At 35.2% G+C, this 12,408-nt stretch overlaps 1 protein-coding gene across 1 annotated transcript; it reads left to right on the forward strand.

The window, feature by feature from the left end:
• Positions 1–1,226: 1,226 nt before the first annotated feature.
• On the forward strand, positions 1,227–10,705 carry LOC128997534 (uncharacterized protein K02A2.6-like). Its single transcript, XM_054423174.1, has 3 exons — positions 1,227–1,289; positions 3,248–4,461; positions 10,606–10,705. The coding sequence occupies exons 1-3, from the start codon at positions 1,263–1,265 to the stop codon at positions 10,703–10,705; spliced, it is 1,341 nt and encodes a 446-aa protein (XP_054279149.1). The 5' UTR covers positions 1,227–1,262.
• The last annotated feature ends 1,703 nt before the right edge of the window (positions 10,706–12,408 follow it).

The following is a 12,408-nucleotide window of genomic DNA, read 5'->3' on the forward strand; positions in this document are numbered from 1 at the left end:
TATATATCATGTTAGTTTTATATCATTCGACCAGACTGTACTCTTGTTGTTGTACTTGGACTGTACTGAGTTTGAACTGTACCGTTAGACCTAGATGGAGTGCTCGGTCACTTTGAATAAACCCATGCCAACGTTAACATGTCTATCATTTAACGAACCTCGACCTGCGATCCATATCACATGGCGCAGTCGGTAAAATTTAATTATGTGAGTCTTAAAAGTATGTTTGAATTTAATACGGTTATTTTGAATTATTGAGACAAGACGTTGAAGCTTTATAATCATGCCGAAAGCAGGAGAAGAGGAGGAAAAAACGCCCATCGTCGTGCAAAGTTCGACTACACCTTCAATACGCCCACCATCAGAATTGACATGGTCAGGTAATATGTCAGAAAATTGGTCGTTTTTCAAACAAAAATTTAAAATCTACATGGTTGCTAGCAAAAGTGAAAAAGAGACTAGTGATTATCAAATCGCTCTTTTACTATCAGTCATTGGTGATCGTGCTCTGAAAATCTACAACAATTTTCAGTATTCAACAGGAGAAGACAAGCACAAGTTAGAGACTGTAATATCTAAGTTTGATAATTATTTTATACCCACTAAAAATGTAACTTATGAACGTCATATTTTCTTTTTGCGTGAGCAAAACCTTGATGAAAATATAGACTCTTTTGTAACTGATCTTAGGGATTTGTCTAGCTCATGTGAATTTGGTCAGTTAACAGACAGTTTAATCAAAGACAAACTCATTTTGGGTATTAGAAATAGAACATTGAAAGACCGACTTTTGCAAACTAAAGACCTAGATTTAAATAAAGCTTTGGAAATATGTAGGGCTTCAGAAACTGCTAGCAAACAATTAGGAGATATTTGCTCAGACACTAGATCGGCAAGTATAGACGTGCACAAAATTGCAAGCAAGGATTGCAAGAAAGGGCAACATGTGACGTCACGATCAAACAGCTTCATACGCAATCGTAGCATACCGACTTCAGGAGAACGGCTGCACTCGCAGACGACGCAGACTCATCTAAAAAAGGGCTTCATCAACAACAACAAACAGAAGTTTCAGTTTGTGTGTTCCCGTTGTGGTTACAATCATGCTTATGGTAAATGCCCTGCATTCGGTAAGAAATGTGCAAAGTGTGGTGTTTTGAATCATTTTGCTACTAAATGCAAAAATAAGAATGTAAATATGTGTAATGTTATTATTAATGATTCCAGTGAAGATGATGATAATTTGTTTGTAGGGGAGATACATGTTGTCTCTAACAAAAATAAATATGGTAAGTGCCAGTGGCATTCAGATTTGTTGATCAATGATAAAAATGTTAGTTTTAAGCTTGATTCAGGTGCTGATATTTCCATATTAAGTAAGAAAGTTTTTGATGATCTTAACCTAAATGTACAACTCGAGCCAACCAAAGCTAGGCTAACCTCTTACACAGGTCAAGGCTTAGACACTGTAGGTAAATGCTCCCTTGATGTTAAACACAAAGATGAAGTACATAGTGTAGAGTTTTTTGTTGTAAATAGTAAATCGCCTTGCATTTTGGGGTTGTCTGATTGTGTCAAACTGAACCTCATAAAAAGGGTTGACAATGTAAAAGGTAATAATGGCTTAAGTGAAGGTCCTGAGTCTTCTCATTGTATTCTTGATGAATACCCAGACTTGATGTCTGGTGTTGGATGTATAAAAGGTGAACATGAAATTCAGTTAAAGGAAGGTGCTCTTCCAGTTATTCATGCATGTAGGAAAGTTCCACTTGCATTAAAACCTAAATTAAAAAGGAAACTAGACAATTTGGTCAAACATGAAATAATTGAGAAAGTAGTTAAGCCTACAGAATGGGTTCAATCGTTAGTCATAGTTGCTAAGAACAATGGAGATATGCGACTGTGCCTAGATCCGAAAGATCTTAACGCTGCAATAATGCGGCCTCATTTCCAAATTCCGTCTTTTGAAGAAATTTCCGCCAAAATGGCTGGAGCTAAGTTTTTTAGTACTCTTGACAGTAAAAATGGGTTTTGGCATGTGAAGTTAACCGCCAAGTCATCGGATCTATGCACATTCAATACCCCCTTTGGTCGCTACAAATTTCTGAGGTTGCCATACGGTATATGCTCTGCTAGTGAAGTGTTCCAGCAAAAAATGAGACAAATCTTTGATGAATTTGAAGGGGTCGAGGTTTACGTTGATGATATTATTTTGTGGGGTCGTACAAAAGCGGAACACGATGCGAGACTAAAGTTAGTGTTAGACAAAATGAGAGTGGAAAATATTAAGCTAAATAAAGAAAAATGTAAAATAGGCACAACAGAAATTAAGTATCTTGGGCATAAATTTACACAAAATGGCATTGACATTGATGAAAGTAAAATCAGAGCAATAACCTGTATGGAACCTCCAACAGACCGCAAGTCTTTGGAACGATTTTTAGGTCTTGTGACATATGTAAATAGGTACATACCTAACCTATCCGAGCACACAACACCTCTACGTTCTATTTTAAAAAAAGATTGCATTTTTAGTTGGCAACATGAACAACAAAACGCTTTTGAAAAACTTAAATCATTGTTAACAAACAGACCTGTTTTACAGTTCTTTGATGTAAACAAACCTATTGTACTGACTGTAGATAGCTCTCAAAATGGTTTAGGTAGTGCACTGCTACAAGACAATCTGCCTGTAGCCTATGCCAGCAAAGCGTTAAATGAAACGCAGAGACGTTACTCCCAAATTGAAAAGGAACTCTTAGCCGTGGTGTTTGGCTGCGAACGTTTTCATCAGTACATATTTGGATCAACCATCACTGTGGAAACGGACCATAAACCACTGGTAGCAATTTTCAAGAAGAATCTTGATTCGTGTCCCCCTAGGCTACAGCGGATGTTAATAAAATTGCAGCAGTATGACATTAATTTAGTGTATAAACGTGGCAAAGAACTTTTCATAGCGGATACTTTGTCCCGTTCTTTTGATGGCTCCGATACTAGTGAACTCAACTTGGACACTGATGACATAGAAGCTCATGTTAATTATGTAACTCAAAACCTGAATGTTGATCCTATTAACATGTCTAAGTTAAAAGAGTATACTGCTAATGATAGTGAACTTGTTACATTGCTTAAGTTTGTTAAAGGTAATGTGTGGCCTAACCACAAAAGTAAGCTTCCAGAATCTGTGCGACAACATTGGTCTGTTAAAGATGACTTAACCTATTGTAATGGTTTGTTGTTTAAGGGACCGTGCATAGTGATTCCGAGGGGAATCAGAAATGAAATGCTCAAAAGGTTACATTATCCACATCTAGGGGTAACCAAAACTCAGCTCAGGGCAAAAAATGTAATGTATTGGCCGCAAATGAACTCCCAAATCTCAGATGTTATATCAAAGTGTGAAACATGTATTTTGAATGCAAACAGCAATGTAAAGGAACCTCTGATGCCACACAAGGTACCAAAGCTACCTTGGGACAAGGTAGGCATTGATATTTTCTTTTTTGAAGATAAAAAGTTTTTACTAGTTGTCGATTATCTTTCTAAATATGTTGAAGTTGTGATCTTGCAAAATATGACTAGTGTTTATGTTGTAAATAGTTTGAAATCTGTATTTAGCAGACATGGTATTCCTAGAGTTGTGATTTCTGGTTTTGATACTAGTTTTAACAGTAGTGAGTTTGAAAATTTCTCGAAGTGTTGGGAATTCAAACATGTACGCACAAGTCCTCATTATTCGCAATCAAATGGGATGGTAGAAAGAGCTGTTCAAAGTGTTAAAAATCTGATCAAAAAGTCTGTGCTAGAAAAAACTGATTTGTATTTGGCTCTCTTAGAATTAAGAAACACGCCAATCAGTTGTAATCTGCCTTCTCCAGCAGAAATTCTTTTCAGTAGGAAACTTAATGGTATTTTGCCATGTCAAGACAAAATGCTTAGGCCTAGAGTACAGAAAAATGTTAGAAAAAACTTAATTTTAAGACAAGACTCTCAAAAAAGGTATTATGATAGAGGTGCAAAGCCCTTAAGGCCTTTGCAGGTAAATGAACATGCCTTGATGAAATACAAAAACAAATGGGTAAAAGGTCAAATTGTTGGAAAGAGAGATGAGCCTAGGTCTTATATTGTACAAAGTGAACGTTCAGACAAGACTTATGTTAGAAACAGACGGGATCTCCGTCCATTCAACGTATCATGTAAGCCTTATTTTGTCAGTAGTAATGATGTACCTGGTGTTAACCCGAAATCGCCTGTAAAGACCAGATCCCCAATCAAGTCTCCTTCCCATAACCTACGGCATAGCCAATCTCCTTTGAGACCAATTTTGTCTCCTGCCAAAGAAGTAACCTCATCTCCTGAAAGGCCTAACAGTCCTAGACATGTACACTTTCCTGCTGACCACAATCACTACACGACCCGTTCTGGCCGTATGATAAAACCTGTCGACAAAATGAATTTGTAGGCCCTAATGATTTATATTATAGGTAGGCCTAACTTGAAGTATTTTATTTTTTTATTGTAATATCCATGTTTATGTTTCTTTTATTGTACTTAGCCTAACGTGTCTATAATTCTTGTGGTAACTTTCAAACTCTGTATATTTTTTATGATTAATTGTTGTTTCCAGTAACCTTGTTTAGTTTTAATACTTTGAAATTTGCGCTCTATTGATTTCATTTAGGCTAGTAACTATGCCTTATTAAAATTCAAATTTTGATTATTAATTGTATCGTAAATTTATATTGTGATTTTGTATTGTAAATTTATATTTGGTAATTTTATGACTATTGTAAATTCACTTTGATGATTATATTGCTGTTCAGATGTGTTAGGCTTAGTTTAATTTGTTATGAAAATCAAACTTAAAAAATAAAAAATAAACTGTTGGTATGTAAAAGTAATTTTTAATTTTGAAAAAAAAAAGATTGAATATTTTATTTGTAAAAAAAATGTAATTTTTTCTTTTTAAAAGAGGGAGATGTCATAATATGTTCTTTTATATATATCATGTTAGTTTTATATCATTCGACCAGACTGTACTCTTGTTGTTGTACTTGGACTGTACTGAGTTTGAACTGTACCGTTAGACCTAGATGGAGTGCTCGGTCACTTTGAATAAACCCATGCCAACGTTAACATGTCTATCATTTAACGAACCTCGACCTGCGATCCATATCACAAATTATTATCAAACTGAGAGACAACATACTTTATTGACTAACCACTATCGATATTTTGTTTTTTAGATAATCAACGATGATTTTTTACCTATACATCTTATCAGAATATAGACCAGTCGTACCAGTACTCAGTTCTTTCAATTAAAAAATACCCTGTCACAGCAAACCTGCAGACTAAGCGTTTTTTATATACCTGGCTAAATTTTCAATAAAATATTGTCTTAAAATTGTCAGATTTATTTCTTATTTAAATAACGTTAATTTTATGAGAAATCATGTTTGCTGATGCAGGGAAAATAATAAGGTGTGTTTTATTGAAAATATTAATAGTTTAGTATGATTAAACAACATTGTGAATGTCATTCAAAATATATTCATAAAAAAACAAACTAGAACAATTTATTTATAAGCACAACAAACACAACAACGCTTCAATATACTATTTTTTAAGCTTTACTAAATAGTAGGAAGAAATTGTGAAATTTTATGTTTTGAGGGCCAAATATGGGGGAAATAAACTTTTATCCCATAAAACCTCCATAGCACCCTGTTCCAACACTGATTACTGATCATGCTGGTTCGCGATCTCGTTCGAATAAACGTGGTTTTACATGTTTGTACAAAATGCAATACAAATATATGTTAATTGGATCGGATGGCATTTTCGGCCTTTGGGAACATCAAAACGAAAAAGTAAATGTACCATAAATAAGTGGGTTTGAACTTTTATTAACAATCTACATATACAATCAATAACACTGTGAAAAGTAGCTTAGCATTTCCCCAAGTAAACCTTTACAATATACTCGTACTTTGCTGGCTAAACTTTTCTCGGTCACAACTCAGTAAGTTCCACTTATTGGTTTCCCAATCTCAGTTCACAAGTTTGCTGGCTTTGCTTTGGACAGATATGGAGTGATCATTTTCCCACCTCTGTTTTGTAGTTGGACACAGGTGTTTCACTTCAACAAACTCATTCTGAAATCGTGTCAATGTGTCAATTTGATATGTTATGGTTTACCAAAAAGCTTATATTACTTTTCAGTATCTATACCAATTACTGTATTAATAAAGTTGATACTAAGCATTTTAAGGTTTCAAGTAGATCTAGGCTATCTAGTAGAGGAAATAGTTCTCCGCGTTTTGGAGATATACCATTGTTGTTTCTAGATAGGTGGATCTACAATTAATTATTAGAATAAGTCGGGAAAATAACTTAACATCGGCTATTTTTTCCTACGAAAGCATAATTAGACGATTTAGTGATCTTACGATCGAAAAAGACTGGTGAATTACTTAATGTTTATAAAATAGTATATTACGGTACTAGCCCTGAAAATAAGAGGATACTCGTGTGGTAATACCGTACTCGACGTCTCGCACGGGAACGACCACACTCGTCCGGTAAACACATTTTGGACAAGTTACGTAGGATAGTTTACGCCATACTACTAAATCTGTACAACTCCCTGTATATTACCACAAACTAAAGGACTGAAAATCAGTAGTCATAATATGTTTTTTTCCTACAGTCACCCGACAAAGTTGGCTTCCTTGTACTTTTATAGTACAGAAAGCTGCTAATTGCTGCATATTTATACTTTGCCGTACGGTTTATACTTTGTCGTACGGTTTATACTTTGCCGCACATCAGGATTCCAACGAAACAACACAAAACAGCGTGGTTCTATTATGCACGTAATCCGTGTATGCTTGGAAATAGGTTGGCAACACTTAAAGATAATAATACTATGAGCAGCTGATTGCCTATTATAACTACGATTTAACCTGTCATTTCGTGTTTATAGTTTTGGTATTTCTGAACTTTCTGGACTTTTCTTTTAAACGTTTTTAAAACATTCCTACGATCTTAATAAACAAGAAAATACCTTTAATTAAAGCATTTTGTTATGCGCGGAATCCACTTCTAATTACAAAAACATACGGAACTATATTCTCAAAACACGGAGCACATTTCTTGCCGAGGAAAAATAGCGGAGTGATACGGACCGCGGGTACTACTTTCTCTAGGGCACCATTTGTGTTGCCAGCTGAACCTAAAAACGTGTTGTATAGTGTTTAAAATACTAATTATCCATATGCTTTATAGTGACTGTAGGAAAAATATAATGTGTAACACGAGTGAAAAAGGCCTTTGCTGCACTCGAGATCATTCCGTAAACATTGCTCTCGTGTGCAGCAAAGTGCCACTTTCACCACTAGTTACACAAATAACTATTGTTAATAACCACTCATTGCCACCCACATACAGTATAAACAGCTGACTGGTGTCCGGTAAAACTCATTACAGACGTAATGAAACCCCATTTTATTAAGCTGGTGGTTGGTGGCAAACATCTGTTTTCTGGACTAAATCCTTGCGTGGTAAGTTCGTCAAAATAGTGAAGTGGGGCGTAATAGTATATTTCGTACCAAGGGCCGAAAATGAGGTTTTGCCGGCTCGAGATAGTTTTTAAGTTCGAGACGAAGTCGAGAACTTAAATCGATCGAGAGCTGCAAAACCATTTCGGTCCGTGGTACGAACGCTATTTTTCACCACACTATACCCTATTACCACTATTCACCACTATAATAATGCACACTGATAGTCAACACAACTACAACTTTAAGGTTAAGAAATAATTTGAGGAATCAGCAAAAATATAAATAAATAGTTGCTAGGCAACGGTGACAATAACACAATTCTATTGCAATGCTATGGATTTTGATTGTGTATTTAAAATGCATTCATGTTTTAAGTAAGTAAGCGGACAGCTGATTTTGCGGCCCCGGCCTGTAAAAACCTGCTCGTCCCCAAATTACGATGACAGCTGGCATGGCCAGCAAAACGTAACTTTCAGCCACCAATTAACGTATGTAATACAGCCAAAAACATCATAGTGTGGTGAAAAATATATTCTTGAACTTCTAATACTTAGTTTACTACCATATCGATCGCGATTCCACTGAAGTTTCAACGGGTCTCAAACACATGACAAAATGCGTTTTTATTTGAACTTTCTCTAATTTCTTTAGCAGATAATAATTTCCCATAAAATGAGACAGTGAGAGTAATCACGGAAGTAATCTCGTCAGTCATGACGCATTTTCATGTTCATTTGACACTGGGGAGGAATTCGGATTGATACCAGTAGCGACATGACAGCTCAGGGTTTAATGTCCCTGGTAAAATATTTTTAGCTATTCTAAATTTACCTCTCTTACTTTTACTCTTTACTAGTAGCTTTTAAACTATCACAAAGGTAACTAGAAAGTGTTTGCAGAATTCATTCAAATCGTAAAACGTCATGCAGTTGACTTTGGAACCATAAATAGTTTTGTACTTGTACTATTCTTATTTTATAACTATTTAGTTCATACTTTGATTTAGTCTTATAATTAATTATTTCATGCTTTACAATTTTAAACCTATCTTAGTGTTTAATGACAGACACGGTTTAAGATTTTAGTAAGCTTATGGCAGCTAATTATGTTTCTATTGTTAGGATACATTTTACAACAAACGTAGTTGATAAGTTAAAATTCAACTGACTGATGACGTCAGATTAGTAATACAATAATAGGGTTATAGAAGCTATGAGGAACTGGTTGAAAGAAGCCCCTTTACCTAACAAAGAGAAGGTGGAAAGTTGAAGTAACGGAGAAATTAGATTGTTGAAAACCGACGAAGAAAACAAAGAGGACCGAAGGAAGTGGAAACAGTTATGTGGTTGCTTGAGTATAAATAACGATGGGAGTGTGAAAGTAAGTAAATTTCACAGTAAAGTAAGTAAGGGTGAAACCACAGCACAAGCAATGGTGTAAACATACATTGTTGCTATTATTTAAAAAGAGTGGGTTCAGCTAAATCGTTTTAAAACTAAAACACACGCATTTAAAGTATTTTGCACACAAAAATCGTTACAATTAACATGCAATATAGCCCACATTTGCAGCTGAGTAACGATTTATAGTTCGATTCGTATAGACCATAAAGCTTTTTTTATTCAACACAATGAATAATACATCGTAATATTTCATACACAGTTGTTTTTACTAATTTACAGGACATTTTTTGATTGTGTACCACATTAGTTTATTTTTGCACACATTGTACATATTTCTTACACCATGGTCTAGAGATATCATCGAAGCCCCAAGTCTCAAAGTTAGGTCGGTGTTGCTTAAGAACCAACTCAAGTATAAGCATGCTAGTTCAATTGCATCAATATCAAATTTATTTTAATATGAAAATTTTTATTCTGCTTTGTAGAACAGTGTTACTACAGCTTATTTTATGAACCACTGGGCTAACGTCATGATCAAGCTATTATAGGGGATTAATGATTGGAGGGAATTGAACTCGGGGCTTTTGAGAAGGAAGTCCTACACTCCCATCACTAGACCAGACACTCCCCATACACTAACAGACTACATAAATAGACGTAGTTTAATTGTTAAACAAGTCATAATAATAACCTTTTCATGTTCTTCACATTGTAGTATTTAACACAATTCCGTGTTGGACCTGTCATAGTTCTATTGTGTTTGTGATTTATTCGCGCGCCTTTGTAAAAAGTCCTTTGTTCCCACAGCTGGAAATCACATGGATGTTTCCGTACGTGACCTTTTGGTTCTCTTTTACACAAAATATAGAAGCATTTCATATCACATACCATAAAACATCTAATATAATAGTGTAATAATACAAATGTATTCAGGTTATTACATTTAACGTTTTTCTAAGCTATGTTAAATGCTGTAGTTACATGGCCATACAGATATGACTTCTCATTTCTGATATACAGTATAACCTAACGCTTTATACATACGATTCAAAATTCAACTTTGCAATACATAGTGTATTGCATTAGGTTTGTTGTGACAAATCTACAAATATTTATTATTTGCTTTTTTCTACGCGTATTAAATATTTTAAACTATCAATTCTTTAAATGTTATATAGGTATTTAAGAAATCAATATAGGTCCATTGATTTCAAAATGCTAAAATTTAATAATTACCTTTTAACCTTTCTAAGGGATTTTTTTTTATTCCAAGGGAAGCGTGCTGGTCTAGTGGTGGAGCACCGGGACTTCGAAGTCCAAGTTCCCAGGTTCAAATGAAGCCAATCACCAATGGATTTTATCTATGTGATAATGCCACAACCTTCTAGCTCTAGCCTGAAGTAATGTGAAAAACAGTTCCGGGCTAGAATCCCAGCGTCCTAGGATGTGAAGCTGGGACATAAGAAAAAAAACATTCCAAAGATAGATGATGAGATAAAATCCTGAACCACACATACCATAGTCGGCTTTTTGGTTCTACTTTTTTTGTACGAATATGTAAAACTATTACTTTGAGTTCTGAGCGGAACTTTTTGCACCTAGTATTAGTGCTTTTCTCTCCGTGTGGTTTCCAGGGTTAGAATGGGACCGAAGTCTTGCCGGCATGTCGTGAGAGGCGACTATCTGAGGTTGACAGGTCCTTCTCTTCATGCTGCCAATCTTCTACGAGGTTAGGATTTCTTTATATCTTTGGCTTTTTCCTTGAACTCGTTTGTCTTTCCTCTCATTCTTCTCCCTTCGCCCCCGTTTCAGGAGGGTTTCCTTCTTCATTTTCGACCGGTGCACAGTAAGGTTGAATTGCTTTAGAACATTAGGTAAGTTGACAAATTATGCTAAAAGAAATTATAATTGTATCTTTAACTATAAGTTTAAAGACAGCTTAAATCAATAAAAAATAAAACTATATCTCGTTGCTCAAAATCTAGCAATACTGCAACGTGTTATAAAAGAATAAAGTAAGAATCTCACTTGATTCCTCGAAGCTCTTGCCCATAAAAATCTCTGACAGTCCTAAAAGATTGGACAAATGGGTTGGGTTGGTTTTTTTAAGGTGTAACTATTGCCCGAAAATTACGTTTGCATTTTGTTTCATGCTCTATTGGGTTCCAGTGTCAACGTCGTACATATAAATCTGTGCGCATTTAGGGTCACGACTTTCTTAAGGAATGAGAGGACCTACTTGGTGGTGAAACGTGTCATATTTCTTTAAATTTAGATCCCATGCGTGATCCTCTCATTTAAAAGAGTTTTGTATCTGGCCATGTGCAAAGGCGGAATTGAATTTATGAATGTTACCCAAATAGTTTCTGGCTCTATAAGTATTGTACCCCTGTTTTCAGATTGGGAGTCTCCAATAAGTTCCTGAACTGTCTCGGCCAGTCTTTTCTTGTTTAAATGTAAGCCACAATAATGTAAATCTTTAATGTTCATTTATCCGAGGTTGGATGTAGCACCATGTCGGCTACTGCCACTCTGGAGTATCCGTCAAATGTTCCATTGGGAGGGTGATGCAAGAGGTCACGTTCACATTCCCTCCGGCCACTCACCGTTCTTCATCTTAGGTGGCATTGAATTTTATATTTAAACAAAACACGAAAGTTAACCGTACAAGAGAAAACAAAATTAAAAAGAAATTTTGTTACACATTGTAAAGTACATGAGCAAGGTAACGGGTAACTGCACTGCTAATAAGCACTTTCAAACATACACTTTATCATACCAAACTGTAACTAAAACTATATGATAATTCAGTAAAATACGATGTAAGGAAAACCAATTCCACGTTTAGCCTACATCTGGCTAGGAAATACTTTATGGCTTTGCTTTGGCAGTATTAAGTCCTACAGGATTAACCTCAAGAATAAAACAACCTCAAGATTTCAATCCATATCCATATGTTCAGTTGTGAACAAAGTGAACTGAGTTTGATAGTATGTCAGTAGATAGCTCTACCTTTCCGAAAATTTAGCCTTTAGGGGGGTGTCTATGGTGATGCCCTTTCTTTATGTTCTGAGACTTATTTGCACATATACGTTAAAATACCTTTAATTTGACACATCAAAAATAAAAATCCGTCCAACCTTCCCATACGCCTTCATCGAATTATAACTCCGAAAAGAAAACTGTTTGCGTATTAATATATGGATACCACGAAACATTTTGATCGAGCCTTATTCTTATAGTTGTTGATAAAATATCATAAAAATAATAGATAATCGAAGTGCTTATAGCTTAAATACTTCAAGGTTTTGTTGATGGATAACAGATTATGGATGTCTGGCCGTTTGTTTTTGGACTTAGTTTTTCCACATATATAAAAAAAAAAATGTTACTAAGTATTTCAATATAAACTGGAAATCAAATGTTTACTAGCTTGA

The sequence above is a fragment of the Macrosteles quadrilineatus genome, unplaced genomic scaffold (genome assembly GCF_028750875.1).
Source record: "Macrosteles quadrilineatus isolate MER2022 unplaced genomic scaffold, UCM_ALF_1.0 Scaffold_6__1_contigs__length_79288215, whole genome shotgun sequence".
Taxonomy (NCBI): domain Eukaryota; kingdom Metazoa; phylum Arthropoda; class Insecta; order Hemiptera; family Cicadellidae; genus Macrosteles; species Macrosteles quadrilineatus.

What these genes read in the sequence shown, in the direction of transcription:
- LOC128997534 (XM_054423174.1), top strand. Translation starts at nt 1,263, where the DNA reads ATGTTGTCTCTAACAAAAATAAATATG. An exon ending in CTCTAACAAAAATAAATATG is followed by an intron (nt 1,290 to 3,247) that starts GTAAGTGCCAGT and finishes TTGTTGTTTAAG; the next exon opens with GGACCGTGCATAGTGATTCC. An exon ending in CCTGTCGACAAAATGAATTT is followed by an intron (nt 4,462 to 10,605) that starts GTAGGCCCTAAT and finishes TGTGGTTTCCAG; the next exon opens with GGTTAGAATGGGACCGAAGT.